General features: G+C 42.4%; 1 protein-coding gene across 7 annotated transcripts in view; it reads right to left on the reverse strand.

The window, feature by feature from the left end:
* Positions 1–6,697: 6,697 nt before the first annotated feature.
* CCZ1 (CCZ1 vacuolar protein trafficking and biogenesis associated) overlaps positions 6,698–21,553 on the reverse strand; it is a 36,910-nt gene continuing 22,054 nt past the window's right edge. For all 7 annotated transcript variants that reach the window (XM_075831381.1, XM_075831382.1, XM_075831378.1 and 4 more), the window contains exons 11-16: positions 20,170–20,281; positions 18,218–18,251; positions 15,878–15,995; positions 13,339–13,497; positions 11,902–12,029; positions 6,698–7,025 (exon numbers count right to left, since the gene is read on the reverse strand). In XM_075831381.1, coding sequence (XP_075687496.1) covers positions 6,970–7,025; positions 11,902–12,029; positions 13,339–13,497; positions 15,878–15,995; positions 18,218–18,251; positions 20,170–20,281 — 607 coding nt within the window. In that variant the 3' untranslated portion in view covers positions 6,698–6,969. The remainder of the gene's footprint in view (positions 7,026–11,901; positions 12,030–13,338; positions 13,498–15,877; positions 15,996–18,217; positions 18,252–20,169; positions 20,282–21,553) is intronic.

Below are 21,553 nucleotides of genomic sequence, written 5' to 3' on the forward strand. Positions count from 1 at the left end.
AGTGCATGTCACCTCTTTGGACGTTTTTGGAGGCGTTTTTCATTGACTCCATTGAAAAACAGCTCCAAAAACGGGCGTAAAAAATGCTGCGAAAAACGCGATTTGTTAAAAAAACGTCTGAAAATCAGGAGCTGTTTTCGCCTGAAAACAGCTCTGTATTTTCAGACGTTTTTAGTCACTGCGTGTGAACATACCCTAACACCGCCGATTCTCCTGGGGTGGAGCCTCTGACGCTGTCCTATAAGGGTATGTGCACACGATAACTGAAATTACGGAGCTGTTTTCAGGAGAAAACAGCTGAATTTCAGACGTAATTGCTCGTACTCGCGTTTTGCGGGGCGTCTTTTATGGACGTAATTTGGAGCTGTTCTTCATTGGAGTCAATGAAAAACGGCTCCAATTACGTCCCAAGAAGTGTCCTGCACTTCTTTTGACGAGGCTGTAATTTTACGTGTCGTCTTTTGACAGCGACGCGTAAAATGACAGGTCGTCGGCACAGTACGTCGCAAAGCCCATTGAAAGTAATGGGCAGATGTTTGCCGACGTATTGGAGTCGTTTTTTCAGACGTAATTCGAGGCGTAAAATGCCTCCATTACGCCTGAAAATAGGTCGTGTGAACCCAGCCTTAGCATGAAGCTGCTTCACACAGTGTGAGAGACTGAGGCTGGAGGGAAGGGGGTGTACCACCTAGAACAGGCGTTCTGGTGGCATATGAAAGAGGAGATTCTAATCTTTCATATGGTCTGTGTCAATGTAGCAGAAATGCTTCAGATTTTTCGTGCAGATTTGCACAAGGAAAATCCACAGCGAATCTGCGCATAGAAAATCCACAGCGGATTACAGTACCTGCCACGTGGATGATATTTAAACAAATCTCATCCACATGCTGCAAAATTTTTTCATACAGAAATTGACCGGCAGTGTGGACTTGTGCAGCATGTCAATTTCTGCTGTGGAATTTCACACATTCGGATTTTATGGCTGAATTTTTCCGCCGCGCATGGGTCCGACCTTACTATCTCCCTCACGTTCTCCCTGGCACCGATCCAGAACTATGGGAACAAATGTGTCATGCTTCAGCCCTCTTCCATGTGTGACGAAATACAGTATAGTAGAGTCTCGTAGTCATTATAAAAGCCTGGATTGTCTTATGCATGGAAGAGATGACTAGGAGATGGCAGGGGGCACCGAACATAGAAACACTTTCCCTATAATACTTGGAACATCACTCATGGAACAGCTGCCAAATGAAGAGCTTCAGCTGTCCTGAAATGAATCTGACAAGCACAAACTTACACAAAACGCATCGCCAAGCTATTTTACACATTATCACCATATGCCGGGGCGGGGGACTTATATTTGAAACATGTGTCACAAGCATGATAAATACTGTTGTCCCCTGGTGTAATAGACATGTCAGCTTTATTTGTGACCAGCAGTGTGAAAACTTAGTTACCACCTGTGTCAACACTATACCCATGTATACACTGACCCACTGCAAAGGTCTGAACATCGCGCTCATACACAAGACTAATAAATACAGTTTGTTAAAGTGAACACGAAATGTAATTGGGTCAGTGGGATGGGGTTAGCCCATTGGGTCAAATTAAGGCGCACAGGTCTGTGTTTACGAGGATCGGAGTCCAATCAGGAGGACAAATACAGGATCAAGATCTCGGAGGTATTTTTAGACAATCTGGTACTGTATTATTTCATTATATTGAACAAACTTTTCATAGATTAATAGTACAAGAGAATATAAGGAAATTTGTAATATATCTTAATAAAAATGCCTTTCTCCGCTTATGCCCTGACCCCTCATAAACGTGTAATTTAATCTGAATTTACTCCTAAATCAGTCTCCCCAAGACAAGACAAACGGTCACTGAAGGATCAGGTTGCAGCTGCCCATAGAATTCTATGAAGAGGGGAGGAGGATGCAGGAGCAGAGTGAGAGAGGCACACAGAGACGCTGCAGCAACTTCCTTGTAAAGCTTAGTTCACATCACGATTTGGCAGTACGTTTAGTGTGTATGATGAGAAAGCTCCAGATGTACACATTAAACATGTCCATAGGGCTCCATTAGCCTGAGGAGACCAAAACAAATGTCCTTCTAGACTCCTTCAGGCTACTATAAGTCAGTACACCTTTTTTTTTTTTTAATGATGGAATAGCATAGTAGACTACGCTATTCCAACCCGACCTATACCACGCGGTATATTGTTTGTTTTAAACATGGAGCCTATGCAATCTGTCACAGGTATATGTTAAATGTCTACATCAGTGAACTTCCCCATGGCCGGATTCCCTGAAAAATGTATCATGTAGTGCTCGGCCATGGAGAATCCGGCCCTGGGGAAGCTCCCAACTTCACTGTCCATATGGTGACTACAGGAGCTTCTCCAGGGTCTAAGTCCCGGGGAAGATCGCTTCCAATGCTCTGCCTGGCGATTCCGGCATTGTAAAGCTTGCTCTAAGTGGGGAATCAGGCATTGTAAAGTTTTCCCAGACACAGCGCTTCGGGCAACGTGTCCCATTATATGCCTATACAGCGGGATACATTCCAGACTTCAGTCGGATATATACGTCGGGAGTTCATATACCTCCGATGGAAGGAAAAAAAAATGAATTGATGTAAACGGGTCCTAAGTGTTAAATCTCACCCCAGTGCTGGATTCTTATCCAACCCTGGTAATGCTAGCCTTGGACTGTTTGTTTTTAAAAAAAAATAAAAAAAAAAAAAAAAAAAATCATGGGGACCCCCCCTTTTTTTTAATTTTATAGCCAGCCAGATACAACACAGCTGCAGGGTGGGAAGGCCCACTGTTTTTGGCCTTTCCCAACCTAATGATACAAGCTTGTGTCCGCCCCCCCCGCGCACAACCATCACTTCAGATGGTCGGATACTGGATCATACCCGGCTCTTCCCGGTACCATTAGTGGCGTTGGGTATGGGGTAATAATGGGGGTTAGTGCTTGCCTTGTCACCGGCTAACACTAAGTACCGCCTTAATAATGGATGCAGTCTATCAGAGCGCGGCCATTACTAAGGCAATAGTAGTAAAAAGAAACAGATAAAATAGTTTATAAAAAATTAAATCAAACTCTCTAAACCAAGGCCGAGGCGTATTTTTCCCACTCCCAGGAAAAAAAAGAAAGCAACATGCTCTTTCTTCCCGCGGTACCATCTCTGACCGCCCATTGAAGTCAATGGGAGGCAGAGAAAGCGTTTTTTCGCCCGTGGCGCTCAATGGCTTAAAAACGCAGTGCAATCCGCGGCAAGAAAGTGCAGGCAGGTCAAAATTTCTGAAGGAAGTTTGAGGCAGATTTTATGCTGCCTGCAAAATACTCTGTGTGAACAGGGCCTTAAACCATTTTATTGAAAATAAAAGACTCCGCCCACTAGCTCAGAGACTACTGAGAATTAGGCCTTATTCACACAATCGTATCAGTTTTGCGCACAGTGTACGTTGCGCATCAGTGTTTTTTACGCGGGTATGTCATCCGTATCTCGTGTGTTTTTTACGTCAGCAAAAAAAAAAAAAAAACTGAAGGTGTTTTTCTTGTTCTCATCATTTCTTTAGCAACTGTTGTGTGAATCACGGACAGTACACGGATGTGCGTCTGTGTGCTGTCCGTGATTTTCACGCACCTATTGAATTCAATGGGTGTGTGATGCGCAAGTATAGGACCCGCAGTGAGTTTCACGCAGCAGACAAGACACTCATTGTCTGAATGGCCCCGTGTGACGACCGTTGTTTTATCGCGCGTAACACGGATGTGAAATACGCTCGTGTGAATAAGGCCTCAGATAGATCCTGCAGAGGGGAAAACTGCTAAATATTACCACAAACAAGTCATATAAAATACATGGCATTCATCAAGCCTAGATTTTGCACTACAGCGGCCATTTAAAAAGGGGTGCCTTATCTAGACCACCTGTTTCCACATATTTTATTAGAGCATGTGCCAGTCATAGGGGTAGGTTTCCTCGCTTGGCACTTCCCCCAGCCCTCGGAGTGAGAACGGAGAGCCACTTATAAACAGAAGCTCTCGCTTAGGCAGACTCTGTATGTCCATGTATTATATGGCTGTCCGTTCATTTGAATGGCCATATATAATACAGAATCTCCCCCGAAGCGGCCGCTGCTGGGGAAATAAGCAGCCAACTGCAACGTCAGCTGTTTAATGGAGGTCTCAAGCCAGACAGCGATCAGAGACCACCCTTTCAAGGCTTATGCTAAGCATGCCATGTGCACCCACCTCGTGTCACCCATTCAAGGCTGGGACTCCACAGGGCGTCATTGCTGCTTTATTTCATTTTTGAATCACAGGAAATGGAAAAAATATGCGTTTTTTTTTCTATTGCATTAGTAAACGTCGTATTTTTGTAGCGCTATTTCAACATTAAACACCTACCTACAAAATGAAAGACTATATGCCCAAAACAAGCCGGGGGAACAACATGCAGAACCGCACATGAATTTTGCACAGCACTCAACCAATTAGGGTTCATTCAGACGATGCGGTTGAGGTGCGGTTAAAACCGAACGTGTTTTTACTGCAATTCGGTGCATTTTTCGATGCGGTTGCAGAAAAAGAAACATCAAATCGCAATAACGTTTTTTTTAACGCGGTTATGATCGCACCTCAAACGTGACCTCGGAACAGACGGTACTTATTGCCTGAAAGTCTGTAAAAACACCCAAAGGAAATAACACTTTGAAATCGACATAGACCAACATTAGCCATTGTTTTGCGGCGGCTCCATGTAAACAAAACGTAGGCAAAAAAAACGCCTTGTGGAATCCCATATTTTTGGCTTTTAAAGTGTTTTCATATACAACAGTGTGAAAAGCCAGGCTTGTAGTTTCTCTGAGTAAAAAAAAAAAAGCCCCACACCAAACATTTGTATAAATTCTTCCCTTTACATAAGTGTGTAATGGTATAACTGTAAAATAAAATTTTCATAGAACACAAACGTATTTGTGTTGAACTGACAGCTAGTCATACTCCTGAAATCCACTAGATGGCAATATTATCACACACTCCTCAGTCATTCATTCAACTAGATTGGTCACAACTCTATAAAGAACGGTCAGTGCATGGTAGGTCCACATATTTCATGCCAACGGGGAAACAGATCCATCAGAGGAAAAAAGATTCTTTAGAAAAAAAAATGGAGTCTGTCAGCCAACTATAGATATAGAATTCCCTGTAGTGTGGATCGCATTTACAAACTAAATCCAGTGAAAATACTTTAATCTATCAGTAATGAGATCTAGTAGGTCCAGTTTATCAAATGTTCTGGATTTTCAGATGGTCCTAGAACAAGAGATATTACTATATACACTCCTCAACATTAAAATTGCAACACCAAGAAAGAGAAGCCGACATGTTTTGCAAATCGAGGAAATAGCAGGTGTCCCTAAGATCTGCAAATTATGACATTTTCAAGCACCCGCTCCAATCTGTGGCATGTGGGAGGGCATAAAAGCCAATTGAAAGTTTTTTAGCCACGTGAAACCTCAAAAATCAGATCAAGTGGTGTGGGATGATTGTGGATGCCGCCTGTTCGTCAACGTGCCAGTTATCGCAAACTGAGAGAGCCAGAATCCTTGAACTGTGAGACCCTGGTTTATCACTCTGGCAGATTGCTACGCGCCTAGGCCGAGATGTCAGCACTGTTCAACGTGCTGACATCTGGCTTGTTATAAAAAACTAAAAGGTTGGGAGAACAACAAATGGGAATGACAGAAAGAGGTGCGCAGAGGCGAACCACTGCAGGGACGGTTCGTCTGATTGGAAGAATGGCTCTCAGTTATCCATTCTGTACTGCAAGTGAAATAGGACATCACATCCCAAGCCTAGGGCGGCAACCAGTGTTGACACAAACCATCAGAAGACGTGTTCAAGACATTGGGCTACGAGCCAGACATCCAGATGCAGGTGTTCCATTGACCACATGCCACCGCTCTCAATGGCTATCATAGTGTATAGCAAGGCTTTTGTCTTGGATGCAATGATAGCTGGAGATTGGTCTGGAGACCACGTTGGCAATGCCAAGAAGAGGGCTTCACAAGGGAACGTCAAACCGGTCCTACTCCAGGGATTATAGTGTGGGGTGGCATAATGTACAGTTGTCGGACCACTCTAGTCTTCATTTCAGGTACACGAACAGCTCAGCGTTACATTGTTTTGATCGTGGAACAAGTGGTACGGCCTTTTCTCCAAAGTGTCCCAGAAGCCGCTCCAGCAGATGTAAGTAACGTAGACTTGTATTCCATGCAAAGGTGCGACGTTTCCACTCAACATGAGCTTTTCTCAGGCGGTTTCGTTTCCTGTTGAACGGACGTCACACCTTTGCATGGAGTAAGAGATCACGTTACTTACATCTGAGGGAGCACTGCCCATTTTGTTTTTTATTGCTGGAGGGTAGTCAGCCGGACCCTGGGGATCGCACCCACTACTGCTACTACTACAACTGTGCTGCTTTGGATTTTTTGGTCACGGAATTAAAATAATAGATATCAGGCTTCCTGTTTGCATCGGATACTGTAAAATTTCAGATCTGGTATATTCAGAGGCCTCAACAAATGCCAGACTATTGGAATTTCTGGATTATTGGAATTTTACTGTATTGAATTTAAAATCCCACACAATTTACAGGAAAAAGAGGAGTGGAGGCCGGACAATTAAAAGTATAACAATGATTAGTGCGTTTATTGGCTGCAGTCATATTAATGTAACAGAATGGAATGAAGATGTTCCAAGTCGAGCTCTGATAAATATTTAAAATCTAAAAATGATCTGAACGTTGAGTCTACAGGTAGAATGTAGATTCTTACAAGGCAAGTATCGCCTTACAACAGTCATTCCAGTCAATAATAGGACTGATATTCTGTCCATGCTGAACAAAATGGCCGTCATGGGCCGCCTCAGAGACATTTTCAATGGTCCTGGCGGGTTAATCCAGGAAGAAGATGTTATTGAATTGTGTTGCACAAAGCTTCTTGATTTCATCTGTAAAGAAAAATGGAAAAAAAAAAAAATAGATATTAGATGCAGAATAAGAGCCTGTTCACACCTGCGTCGGTCTTTCCATTGTTCTGCTCCGTCAGAGGAGAAGGACAACGATAATAACGGAAGCGCTGGTTCTGTTACATGACTGACACCATCAGAACCCCCCGGAATCCATTCATTTGAATGGGTTCTGTCGGGTTTCCGTAATGGTTAACTTATACATAAGACTAGTTCACATATATTATTTTCAGTCCTGTTTGGCAGGTCTCCATGCCAGGAGGGTTTCGCTGATGGGAACAGCAATGTTGGAGCATGACTTGACACGACGGAGGTTGAAGATGTCCATGGTTTGAATTTGGCATCCCGGTCTATAGTGCCGAGTGCTAGGCTAGGACCTAGTGATTCCATGCTGGGTCCCCCCGCATGCATTGTAAACACTGGGTCCCTGTCGTATTAGAGAAGATCGACAGGTGTACAAGTGAATCACTATAAGGTTGCAGTCACACATGGCGTAAAAACACACCACAAAATACGCAGCAGTAATTGCGAATTGTGTGACTAATTTGCTGCATATTTGTGTTGCACGTTTTAGTGCTAAATTTCACATAGCATTGAAGTCTATGATGAAATTCCGCATCCAGAAAACGGTGCGTCAAATATTTCCGCAGCAGCAAAATTCTGCTAGGACATTAAAACATGTACGTGTTGAAGATTTGTAACCCAAAAATGACGCGACATGTGACTGCACCCATAGAAGACTTTGCATTTACACTAGCTGCAATGTTTGGGTATACATGTCAGGAGTGGACACCGCACTGTTCATAGACAGAGTGAGTAATGGGTTCATAGGATATAGCTCGGACACCACAAAAATGGCCAGGCAAAGCACAAGGGAGACAATGTTCTAAACAGCCCTAATAATTCACAGGACTCAGGCCGTGACGTCATTGAGGCAATTCATAAATCGGACTTCTGATTGAATGGGATTTTATAAAGGGATTTTCTAGTGCATCGCGAGTACCCAACCATGTCCTGCAGGTCATATGTTCTTACCAGGCGGCCCTGGGCACCAGACAAGGCGTAGAAGTGGGCTCGGTGACTGACAAGCGCTCCACCCAGTCAGCGCACTCCTTTAGTAACATGAAGAGACTGCGCCCATTGCCATAACAATCCAGCCACCCAAAGCAGGCCGCTGCCGATTGTATTCCGTGGACTTCTATCATTATTATTCACTTATTAAAATTGTAGCTCCTTTAGCCTTTGCCTATAAGTTACTGTGGCTGTGTCCCTCCAAAAACAGTGCCAAACCCAGGGTTGTCACGATACCAGAATTTGGACTTCGATACAGATACTTCGTGTAGTATTGCGATTCTCAATACCAAAACGATACTTTGCCAACAATAATAAAAAAAAAAAAAGTTCTTCCATTTTCTGATGTGGGGCACGAGGTGTGATCAATTTTTAACCTCCATGTGCCTCACATTAGTAGTAATTAACCCCATCATGTTTCTTAGTCATAATGGAAACATTGGGTTAATGTGTGAGGTACATGATGGGGTTAATTACTATTAATGGGGGACATGGAGGTTAAAAATTCACAATACCTCGCGCTTCACATTAATAAATGAAATAAAGCAGGTTTTATTTGATTTTTTAACAGTGTACACATCATAAATGACGCTATAAATTTGTCGCAACGATACAGAATGTGTGTATATTTTATTTATTGAGACTTATTTTAATGTTTATTGTAAAAAATGTGTTTTTTTTTACTTTTTTTTTTTTGTAAAACTTTAAAAGTGTAACTAAACCTTCAACAAACTCCTGACATGTCATAGTGACATGTCAGAAGTTTTCATTGGTGGTGGTCTGAGCACGGAGACCCCCCCCTCACAAATCGCTAAAACGAAGCGGCAGAAGTGCTCGTGTCAGTGCTTGGCCGCTTCATTTCTGTTCGACTTTTTCCGGAAAGCAGATAGACTTTCTATTGAGCCCGTACTCCGCTAAATCGATTTCCGGAAAAAGCCAAAACAGAAACAAAAGCGGCTGAGCACTCACACGAGCGCTTCTGCCGCTTCGTTTCAACAATCGGTGAGTGTCTGAGCGCTCGGACCCCACCAATCAAAACTTCTGACATGTCACTATGACATGTCAGAAGTTTGTTGAACGTTTAGTTATACTTTAATGTACTGGCATAGATCTATATACCAGTACATTAGCTGGTGTACTGATAATACACAGGCAGTTGTTAGGGCATACCTCAGTATGCCCCAACAGGAAATATGGTCAGACAGCCATGGGGTCCTTCAACGAGCCCTGGGCTGTCTGCCCATATATGGTACGTCCCTTGATAGTGTCACAGGGATTCCCAGAGAAGCGATGCAAGGGGCATCCCCCCCTTCTCACTTTCCCCTTGAATGCTGCAGACAGATTTGATCGCAGCATTCAAGGGAATAGCAGCGGAGATCAGCGGTTTCTCTGATCTCCGCTGTTAGAGCGGGGCTGCGGCTGTGTAATACAGCCATCATCCCGCTCCTGACTCGTGTGCGCGGTCAGCATGAGGTGATGTGGCCGGCGCTGCACTAATGAGCGGCAGCGCCGGCCCTGAAGACAGCACATGGGGGTGTTTTGCAGTGCGCCTGCCATGTTCTGTCTTCAGTGCCGTCGCTCATTAGTGCAGCGCCGGCCGCATCGCACGCACCTTAGTCAGGAGCGGGGCAATGGCTGTATCACGCAGCTGCAGCCCTGCTCTGACCATATTCATGTGTTACAATACTAAGCGCCGCACAGCTTAGGATCGAAATACATGAATTAACAGTATTGAACCGTTTGAAGGTGCACGGCATCGAAATATTATCGATATTTCGATGAATCGTGCAAACCCTAGCCACACCTGTCCACAAGTTGTATGTGGTAATGCAGCGCAGCCCAATTCTTTTCAATGGAGCGTAGCTAAAATGACAGACAACCCATAGACAGGTGTGGCGCTATTTCTAGAAGAAAGCAGCCAGTTTTTTCTAATTCTGTAAAACCACTTTAAGGGCCACACAAGGTCCCTATAACATTACCAAGTGGAAGACAGTGATCCACGGCAACAAAAATGCTGCTGTATTAACTTGAACCCCCAAAAATGTAGTTGTGTGTAATAAGTACATTGAACAGTCAGCGGGATCTAAAAGGGAAGAGGTGGTTATTAATATCTATACATTCAGATGCAATTACAGCCTGGCTGGGACATATACATACGCGAGTGCAAGCGTTTATTTCCCTCGCATCAATCATTCAGCTAAGTGACAATTAGGGTTGTCAAAACACTTTGAGAACAACACTGGCACCTGTGATGATTGCAATGACACTTTAGGCTTTAATCATGACATTCATACCCGGGGGGGGGGGGGGGATTAGCACATTGTAATGAGACCTACTGACTTCAGCTATGCCTTCAATGTCAAGGTGCAAGGTAGTGCTTGGTTTTTAATTATTAAAACCATCTGCTGAAAAAAAGATGGGATGAATATTGATGACGTCTCGGAGCGGTTCCAAAGTTTAGCATGGAACAGTAACACAAACCCACAGCAGCAATATGAGCCGATGGAGAGGCACCGAGGTATTAGGAGGGCTAGAACTAATGTCCGTGCAATGCCACCAGAGCTTCTCGTGCCTAACATACATAATACTTGGAGAAACAAAATCATTTGGAAGTTAGGGCTCAAGAGCAGATTCCTCAGACATCAGTACCTCAACAGTCGATTACATATTAAAGGGGTTGTTTGGTTTAGAAAACCCATTTTCAAATACCAGATTTTGAAATTCTGAGTTAATAACAGGGGTCCTGTGCTTAGGAGCCTCATCTATTACAGCGGAGAATAGTCACATTGTGTCGGTCACCCTGGAGGCTCGTATGTCCCTACGTTACATGGGCTCTGTGTAATACTTTGTTTCCCCTGTGGGGGAGCTGCAGGGGATTTGAACACTTCCTGCCGGGTTCCCCACAAATTACAGCCGATTGCCGGGGGTCCCTACAGAAGGACACCCTGTGAGTAGCTCATGGTGAGGGGACCTTTCTAACAACAAGGATTTGTTAAAGGCAGATAGCCCTTAAGGCCTGGATCACACGCACAGTTTTCTGTACTTTTTTTTTTAATAGACACAAAATAGGTGATTCAGCAGTCTTTTCTTCACACGTTCCACTTTTGCTTAAAAATAACTGAGGCAAAAACTGTGTGTGTGATCATGGCCTATAGGGATTTTAGCACTACCCCAAGCGCTCATTCAGCCGAGCGTGTATCACGTCCGTGTGAAGGCCTTTAAAATAACAGCCGTCACACTGACTCATGTATTTCAATGGGGCCGTTCACGCAACCATTGTTTCAATGGAGCGTGTGAAGGGTCCGTGAAAAAAGTAGGACATGTCGTATTGTACTGCGTGCCACGCAACCCACCACATACTTTAGTCTATGGGGTTCTGTGACAACGCGTGCCGCATGGGTGCACCTCGGACGTGAAAACGCTCGCCTGAATGTAGCCTAATTTATAGCCATTACCCAAATCTCTCTTTACAAGCATGAGCACTTCACCTGATATGGAGATGGCATGAGCTGAAATTAAATGCAGCGTGCCTCCTCCCCAGGGGCCATCAATTGGATTCTGTAAATGGAGAAAGGAGGGGGATCTGTCAGTAGCCCCTCTCTCCACTCACAGAGTACTCACACTGCAGATCAACATCCCCCCCCCCCCCCAAAAGGCAGCAATTTGGGTAATAGATATAGGTTAGGGAATTGCTGTGGATGAAATATTTGCGTGAACGTTCACCTCCTGTGCTCCTTTATTAAGAAAAAAAGGACTAGATAAACATTTTGGCACACTAGATACTCACCATTTACTTCAATTAGATTGGAATTCTTTTGGTTTAAGATGACGTATAACTCTCGCTGATCAGATTTTTTCCCTACGACCCAGTAATCACTCATGGCTTTTACTATGATTTCTTCATCTTCATCAACTCTGAAAAGGGGTTCAGAAACATTATAAATAAATAAAATAATAAATAATAACACACACACACACACACACACACACACACACACACACACACACACACACACACACACATATATATATATATATATATATCTCGCCAGAGACAAAGTGAAAACCTCAACATGCTTCACTAATAAACCCCACTACTATATACTCATTGGTGACCCGGTGTTTAGAGGTGGTGGGGGGCACACATTTGCTTCCGCCACTTGTGGTCAAGTCTTGTTACTTCCTCCTAAAATAGTAATATACATTCAGAGATGACAAGATGAGGGAGTTATTTCTAGTAAGAGTTCTCCCAGGAGGTGGGGGATTCAGTGCGAGTGATATTATTGTAAAGTGGAAGTGTTTAGGAAACACAGCAACTCCGCCATGAAGTGTCAGACCACGTAAAGATACAAGAGCGGGGTCACCGAGTGATGAGAGGCATAGTGCATAAAAGTCGCCAATGCTCTGCTGACTCGATAACTACAGAGTAATATCTGCACAAAAACCGTGCTTGGGAGCTTCATGGCATGCCAGCCTTATATCACCAAGCACAATGCCAAGCGTCGGATGGAGTGGTGTAAAGCCGCCGCCACTGGACTCTGGAGCAGGGGAACGTGTTCTGTGGAGTGATGAATCACACTTCTCTGGCGGTCTGATGGAGGAGTCTGGATTTGGCGAATGCCAGGAGAACGTTACCTGCCGGACTGCATTGTGCCAACTGTAAAGTGTGGTGGTGGAGGGATAATGCTATGGGGTGGTTTTACAGGGGTCGGCCTAGGCCCCTTAGTTCTAGTCAAAGGGAAAATCTTAATGCTTCAGAACACCAAGAGATTTTGGACAATTGTATTCTTCCCAACTTTGTGGGAACAGTCTGGGGAAGGCCCTTTTCTGTGGAGATCCCAAAAGGTCAGACCTCACGGATCATACATTTATTCTAAGGATATGCTATTAATGCGTAGAAGTACAGAACCTCTTTTTATGATGGGTATGAAGGCCGCAGACCTCCTGCTTGTATATGGTCTCAGCAGAGAACAGGTGCCCAGATGTGTCGCTGGAATAGACGACTAGTGAGACTTTCCTGTCTTCAGCATCCTACCTACCAGGATCAGTGAATCATATAGTAAGTGGACTAGAAATCCTGCATTCGCCAGTAGCGGACTTCATATTCCCCCCTCGTAATATATGGAGTTTCAGGCTTCATAGACAATTCACACAGTGTACCCAAGAGCGGAGCAATGGTCTTAAAGATACCGGGAAAAGACCCACTAAGTCAGCAACATCTCACCTTGTAAAATCACTATTTATATCTCCAAGAATCTTCATAAGCTCCGGCTGGACACAAGTAAGCGAGACACTTGGCGTCTTCTTGAGGTGTATTGTACTTTTCTCTGCTAGGTTCATGTGGTTGAAATAAATAAATTTGAACTGCGGTTCCTTCTCTGACCTAGAGAAGAAAAGAGGAGAATTTGTTACAATGGCGTCGGGTTACAATATTTTCAATATACAATAGTTTTTCCTGGGCCAACTTATCTTGAAACCACAGACCGTCCAGATCTGCGGTGCATGTGATTGGCTGGAAGGTCAAGCCAATCAGTGTGGACAATTATCTGGTAAAACACCTGTATTGCTGAAGTGCATGCACTGATTGGCTGTCTAGCAGCGCCTCTCTACAGTACAGTGAGGTACTACATGTCCTGTACGCGCACCAGGAGGAGTTGCTCCTTAGGACACCAGATGAGGGCGGCTCCAAGTTATTTTTCTGGCACACTATGTACTATCCCATCACTTTCTATGGAGAGGACGGGAACTTCTTCAGCTTCCAACAGCTATTTATAGCATTTATATGGAAGGACTTGCTTTATCTGTACTAGTTTACAACCTATATTATACCTCCATAAGTCAGGGCCAGGAATTCACATACTTTTCCCCCTGACGAAGCCTGGTGGCGAAACGCGTTGGGTGTAATTGGTCCCCTGGCATATCGCTACTCTTTACCCCATTGTATATCTGCATGGTCTGTCAACTTCTATTCTATTATTTTTTGGCTACCTTGCCACTTCTGTCTATCGATTCTGATGGTCTATTTCACAGTTGTTTATTTTTGTTATGTGACTCACCATGGCTGTTTATTTACAATGTACTTCTGTATGGTATAGATGTTATGGCCAGTAGCCCACTCAGTATTTTCTTTACTGTAAGGACTTATATTTTAATCCATTTTTGATGCTATTAACTATATTTTGTATTTTTATCATGTCTCAATAAAAACTTATTTTGAAAATGTTTGGGTCATTTAACACTGATTTTCTGCATATGTGTAGAAACTATACGATAACCCAACAAAAAGAGAACAGGAATAACCACAGAACGATATGTATACAAAAATACAAAATACAATTTTATTGAAAATTAATACATCACAAGATGTAAAATATAGAGAGAAACTCTTATGGGATTAAGAATTTGGGAAAAGACCCAAAGATACAAAGAGCAGACAGGGAGCCAATCAAAATAATAGTATATATAGATACAGGGTAATGACCCAGACAATATTAGAATTATATTCAGCGGGTATCCCCAATACAAAACAGCCATTAAATATGCGCAAAAGGCCACGTAGACCAATATCAACAGTAGTAGTAAGCACCCAGACTCCAATAGATCCAAAATGCGTTACATATGATAGAAAATTACTGTAGCAAAAAAAGTACTAAATAGCATCAATATATATATAGTCCCCAGGAAGAATATCCCAGTTAAAGAGATCAAATAGATATAGAAGTGTAATAGCTAGTCATGACGATCAGTCCAGCACAAAGATAAGTATAAGGATCCGGAAGGCAATAACTAATGCATATAGTCTCAGCAAAAAAATTACCTTTTAATAGTAGTGAAAGGCCCGGTCACAGAATACCTCGACGCGCGTTTCGCTGGCCTGCAGCTTTGTCCGTTATTAGTTATTGCCTTCCAGATCCTTATACTTATCTTTATGTGCTGGACAGATCCCCATGACTAGCTATTACAATTACATATCCATTTGATCCCGTCGACTGGGATATTCTATATATCGATGCTATTTAGTACTTTTTTTTACTAGTCGTTTTCTATCAGGCATTTTGGATCTATTGGCACTTGGTGTCTGGGTGCTTACTACTACTACTGTTGATCTTGGTCTAACATGTCCTTTTGCGCGTATTTCTAGGATTTTTAGTATTTGGGGATACCCGCTGTATACAATTCATTAGGTATTAGTCCTAGACATGTTACAACTGGTATTGTCTGGGTCATTAGCCTGTATTTGTATATACTATTATTTTGATTGGCTCCCTTTCAGCTCTTTTTATCTTTGAGCCTTTTCCCAGCTTCTTGGTCCCACCAGAGTTTCGCTCTATATTTTATATCTTGTGATGTATTCATTTTCAATAAAATGTAATTGTATACATATTGTTCTGTGGTTATTCCTGCTCTCTTTTTGGTGGGTTATCAGTATTAGTGATCTGCTAAATCTTTTTTTGGTGGATATTTTTGGGGCTTTGGAACCAATTATTGGTTTTCTATAGAGTTATGGTCTCAAGTTACAATATTTTCAACTTACAATGGTCATCCCGGAAACAATTAATATTGTAATTTCAGAGACCAATGTATAGTGTGAGCTGACCAGATATAGCACCTTATGTCCCTCCATCTTTTAGAAGCGTAAAGTGCATCAGTCTCATGTCACAAAAACCTTAAATTAACTGGGTCATTGCCAAAGATCCTCTACTCTCATCAAAATAATACAATGGCAGCCATCATAACGTGTAAGCAGAAGACATTCCACATACCCAGATATTCTTTTGTTGATGTTGTATTGTTCACAGATGTCAGAAGCTAACACTGTAAGTTGAGGTCCTACAAGGCTGTCCAGTTGTCGACAGAAATCCGGCGTTAGTTGCACCGATGCTAAAAAAAAACAACAAAAAAACAGAAAAGGAATGAATGAATGCACTCAAGGAGAGAAATATGCAAAACATTGCTTCCCTCGTGGCTGATTGGCAGCATCCAACATACTTTCGGATCGCTTTATTTTAAAACAATCAGTAAGCAGGTCAGGTGATCCCTCTCAGCCAATCAGCCTACAGGGACTCAAGCTGTACATTGGGTGAAATTTCCCTATTTGAGCACTTATTTCACTTTCCAATATAAAGAGGTCTCATTGAATAGTTTGTCTTGCACAATCTATGAACGCATTATGAAGGACGTCACCCAACCCAGTTATGTTTTTTTTAGGAAGCACTAACCCAACTGCAACTTGAGGAAACCACATCAGATCAACATCGAAGCTAGAAACAATAGATTCCATCAGTTTCTTCCGTGGGTGGTGAAACCTCTAAATCCCCCACCTCCTGGGAGAACTCTTACTAGAAATAACTCCCTCATCTTGTCATCTCTGAATGTATATTACTATTTTAGGAGGAAGTAACAAGACTTGACCACAAGTGGCGTAAGCAAACGTGTGCCCCCTAAACACAGGGGCACCAATGAGTATATAGTGGTGGGGTTTATTTGTGAAGCATGTTGAGTTATTCACTTTGTGCTAACTTTCTCTGGCGATTGCATATATATATATATATATATATATATATATATATATGCAATGATGAACATAGGTTTCTAATAATACATTTACTCCCCTAGCACAAGATGCATAGTTAAAACGTTACAGCATAAGCGGGCATTTAAAAGCGATGTTGCTTTAACAAGCGTCCGTTTGTGATCCGACCATCCTAAGCAAGGTCTTGGGCTTCAAAGCTCATTCCATGTCTAAGTCCTTACACCACAGTTTTGTTCAGGAATGAGGGAGGTGGGTGCAGCTCTTTCAGCAGAAACCTGGAGCCAAGTGGTCGTGCTGACATGGAGTAAGAAGAGAGGGGACACACGCAGTGGGGGTATTTGCGAGCTTATTATAGGGCAGTGTTGCAAGGCGTACAACTAGATCGCACACCAAGCTGTCAGGGGTCAAAGAGTTTAACAGCGGTGTCACTGGGGGCGGCTACATGGTATGTGGGCAATGCTGTACTATGCAGCCTGTTCTGCGCTGTCCAAAAGTCTTCTCAATATTTGTTTTCTGGGCTGCCTTATATGTACGAACCAAAAAGAATTCCCAGCAGATTACAGAATTTTGTCTGCAGGTAATAGAGATAGTAAACAAGACACCGAATAGTAAAAAATGAACCAAAACTGTACAGATGGACATATTATAAAGCTGCAAATCACCATCAAAGTGCAGTTGCATTCTGATATGTGAGAACTAAAATGGTTCTAAAAGAGGATCCATCATGAAGGTAAAATCATTAGCCCTCAAAAAAAAAAAAAAAAATCTTAAAATAAAACCAATTTAAAAAACAAGAACCCCTACTACAGTGAGCGCTGACTGTTTAAATGACCGGACAGCTCGCATATTTATCTGCCATTATTCTTCTAGGTAAAGAGATTTTCACCAGGTGCCAAGTTGGCTTCATAGCAAAAAGAAGATGCAGCTTTTTAAGATGCTTAGTAAGGCTTAGTTCACACAGAGTTCTCTGGAGCGGATTGCCGCGTCTAAATCAGCGCCAAAGAAACCCAAATCTTCCCCCATTCATTTCAATGGGGGGCGGAGGCTTTCTTTTTTTTTTTCTGGGTGGCTTTTGAATGCTCACGGCTACAAAAAAAACAAACAAAAAAAAAAAAAGCATGAATGCTCTATCTTGAAGCCATTTCCGGCTCTGAACCTCCATTGAAATCAATGGGGGGCAGAAAAAAAAAAACTGCGCCGCCCATTTGAAGCGTTCTTTTGGCGTGTTTTTTGCATTAAATTCATTACGGAAAAAACCCTAAAAAAAAAAGTCTAAAGAAAAGAATCAAAAAACGATGACAATTTTAAAATCTGCCTCAAAAATCCTTCAGCAATTTTGAGGCACATTTTTTCTGCCTGACAAAAAAAAAAAAAAATTAAAACAAAAAAACAAAAACGGTATAAACACTACATTAAGCTACCCAGCATTCGTTTCCAGGAAGAGCAGACAATGAGCGCACACAATATATCGACTTATCTTGGCAGCGTTCCTAGAATACTATTACAGCACTATAAATCCCTGTGTAAGGAGAGGGTATACCTAGAAATTTATAAGAAGGTCGATACTCACCATCAATCATAAAACAGACAGAGGCGCTCATGGCCTAAAAAACAAAATTTAAAAAAAAAAGATTCAAAACTCCTCATATTTAGTATGTACAGGAGAAGGACTCTCTGCCCGTCTGACAAACCAGCTGTTATTCGGGCTACAGGCGCATAACAATTAAATCTTCATTACACACAATTTTATCAGGGGAATCTCTGTTGTACTTTCTAAATTTATCCTAAGTGGAAATAAAAGCTTAGGAGATCCCCGGGGGACGGCTTTTCTGGCAGCTCATTCATGCTCATTGTCTAGACTGTAATGTCATTCTGTCTGTGCAGAACTACCTGACATACGGCTGTTGGTTATTATTCTAGACACGGCCAATGGGAAACTTTGACAAATTCTCCCTGTAAGGTTGGTCTGATACAGAGTTTCAGGAGTCACTAAAAGGAAGTCGCAAATGAATGTTTAGTATAGTATGTAAGGCAAAAAAATTTAAATAAAATCTATATTATATATAGATTTATATATTATTATTACATGGCGTCCATTCAAATGACAGGCCAAGTACACCAGAGCAACCCTATGTTCTGGCGCAGAGGGGGATTCCAAGTTTAAGGTACCTTGGGTCCACAGGAAACAAATCTGTAATCCATTAGGGTATGTGCACACGATCGCAGGCATTTACGTGTGAAAAGACAGACTGTTTAAGAGAAAACAGCTGCCTCGTTTCAGACGTAAAAGCTCCTCCTCGTATTATGCGAGGCGTCTGTGACGCTCGTAAATCTTGAGCTGCTCTTCATTGACTTCAGTGAAGAACAGCTCAAATTACGTTGCAAAGAAGTGCCCTGCATATAATGTATATAAGTGTCCTGCACTTCTTTGCCGAGGCTGTATTTTTACGCGTCGTCGTTTGACAGCTGTCAAACGACGACGCGTAAAATGACAGGTCGTCTGCACAGTACGTCGGCAAACCCATTCAAATGAATGGGCAGATGTTTGCCGACGTATTGGAGCCGTATTTTCAGGCGTAAATCGAGGCATAATACGCCTCGTTTACGTCTGAAAATAGGTCGTGTGAACCCAGCCTTAGAGTGTAGTTAACCTTAATAGATTAAGAATGGATCCACACCATGAAGGAGATTAATTAGGGTTAGTATTCCAGCTTAAAAAAAATAAATAAAAAATAGGCAAAACATTTGGTAATATGAAGCACACTACAATGGCGAATTACTAAAGGTTTCCAATTTTCTCTACGACATGGCTGAACTTCGAAACCTACAGATTCTCTTGGTTGGTTATAATCGCCAAACCAAAATAAAGATAGTAAAAAAAAAAAAAAAAAAAAAAAAAAAAAAAAAAAAGAAGTGCGGAAAGTCGGTTTCTACAGATCGCTGTTGTTGGTAGTTCATTAAAGGGAACCTGTCACCAGCATTTCATCTATTGAACTTTACTTATCCCTCACTGGCCACTGCTATGAAAAGTTCATTGCCATTATCCGCTCTCCTAAACTCCTCCTCCGACCGTAAATAACGGTCTGCAAACATTTCGCTCCTTTTATCGTAATAATCCAGTGTCCCTTTGTGCGCTCACACCAGAACAGGACATCAATGCACAAGTGCAGGATTTTGTGTGCTGGGGGGGAGGTGAGGAGCTGTCAATCAAAAGTAAGGAGGCGGGGTATACTCGGAAAGACTTGAGGGACGAAGATTTGACTCTTTTATGCTCATTTGCATACGGTGTGGGAACACTAAAAAACTGAATACGAAAGCTACAGAGCCGACTAAGACGACAATTATAGGTTATATAGAAATGATTTTTCACCCACTACCGCCAGGTATTGCTGGTTTAATAGGTGAAATGCTGGTGACAGGTTCCCTTTAAGATGCGAATACTGATACTTTGACAAAAAGGTCTATAGATATACAATGCATTTTTTTGCAATACACAAAACGAAAAACAGGAAGATGTGTCACCTTGTAAACAATCAGATGAAGCTCTTCATAGGTCTCATCTGTATTAACAAAGATTTTTGGAAATCTAAATTTTGCTTCAGGATCATGGAGGTTTAAAGGCCCAGTAAGGAACCTAAAGCGAAAAAAGTAAAATGAGCATTTAGTTCAAAAAGTTGACATAGCCCATCAACTACATGTTAACAATTACATGATCAAGATAGTCGTACTGTCAAATTCTACATAAAAAAGTTTCAAACCGGTCCGACCCTTTGTTTGCTCAAATTGGGAAAATCCTGGATGACTCCCACTTTCTCTTCAGCAAAAAGAAGCCCCACCGATCTTCCGGTCTGCAGGGGTACAGTATCAATATATGCAACCAGCCCTTCTGCTCTATAGGCAGCTACACCACTGTGTATAACATGAACATATCGATTTTGTCCCCGTCACTTGCTGATGGTGGTGCCTGTTCCTAAGCAGAGACGCAAATATATTTGTGTATTTTGGATTATGAACCTCTAAAGGGAGTGGAAACGACAGGTTCCAGGTCAAGTTTACCCCACTTTAAAAGGGGTTGAGTTATGACAGATAATCCCTTTTATGCAGCAATTGGCTCCCCAGTCCCCCAACAGACAGGGAAATTTAGTATTACATAGTGGCCATGGCAGGAATGGACCCCCAGAGTGATCGCCGCTGCTTGTTAGCGGCTCTCTGATCTTTTATAGATGGGGCTCCTCTAATAGGGCAGGTGGACAGGGGTCATCCTGAGTAGACATCCCCTTTAAGCATAGCAGGAAGTGCAGATTCAGAACATACTTGTGGTACAAACCGAGAAAAAGGTCACAAAATCATGGCTGGCTACAAGTCCATTAGATACAGTTAGAAACATGTGGGCTCATAAGTCCAGTAGCATTTGATCCGGCAATCTAAAAGGTTCGGAGTCAAGATCCCATAGATTTATGACGTATTCTATTTAATACCCAGCGATTTGTGGTGAGCGTAGAGAGACGAGCCTGTACCGGACAGTAATGATCAACAGTAAGGAATGGCTGAACCCACATAGGCAACTAATGAATAAGAGGACAAGTCTGGGTCCACACCTGTACAGGCCATTATACGCGGGTCAATGATCGGCGCAAGCGTTCATATAAACGCTCGTTCCCAATCATTGCCCTGTGTAAACAGGTCTACGATCAGTCGATGAACGAGCAAACGCTCATTTATCGGCTAATTGCATCTTTTATGCAGCAAAAAAAATAAATAAAAAAAAACCTCCTCACACGTGTACTTTGCAACATAGCAGAGTCCGGTCTGCGCAGCTTCCCCTGGGATGGATTCTGCACTTTGTATAATAGCCAAAGAGAATGTTTTAACGTTTTTGTAACTGAACCAAAAATGAGCCAGGATC

Source organism: Rhinoderma darwinii, chromosome 6 (genome assembly GCF_050947455.1).
Source record: "Rhinoderma darwinii isolate aRhiDar2 chromosome 6, aRhiDar2.hap1, whole genome shotgun sequence".
Lineage (NCBI taxonomy): Eukaryota > Metazoa > Chordata > Amphibia > Anura > Rhinodermatidae > Rhinoderma > Rhinoderma darwinii.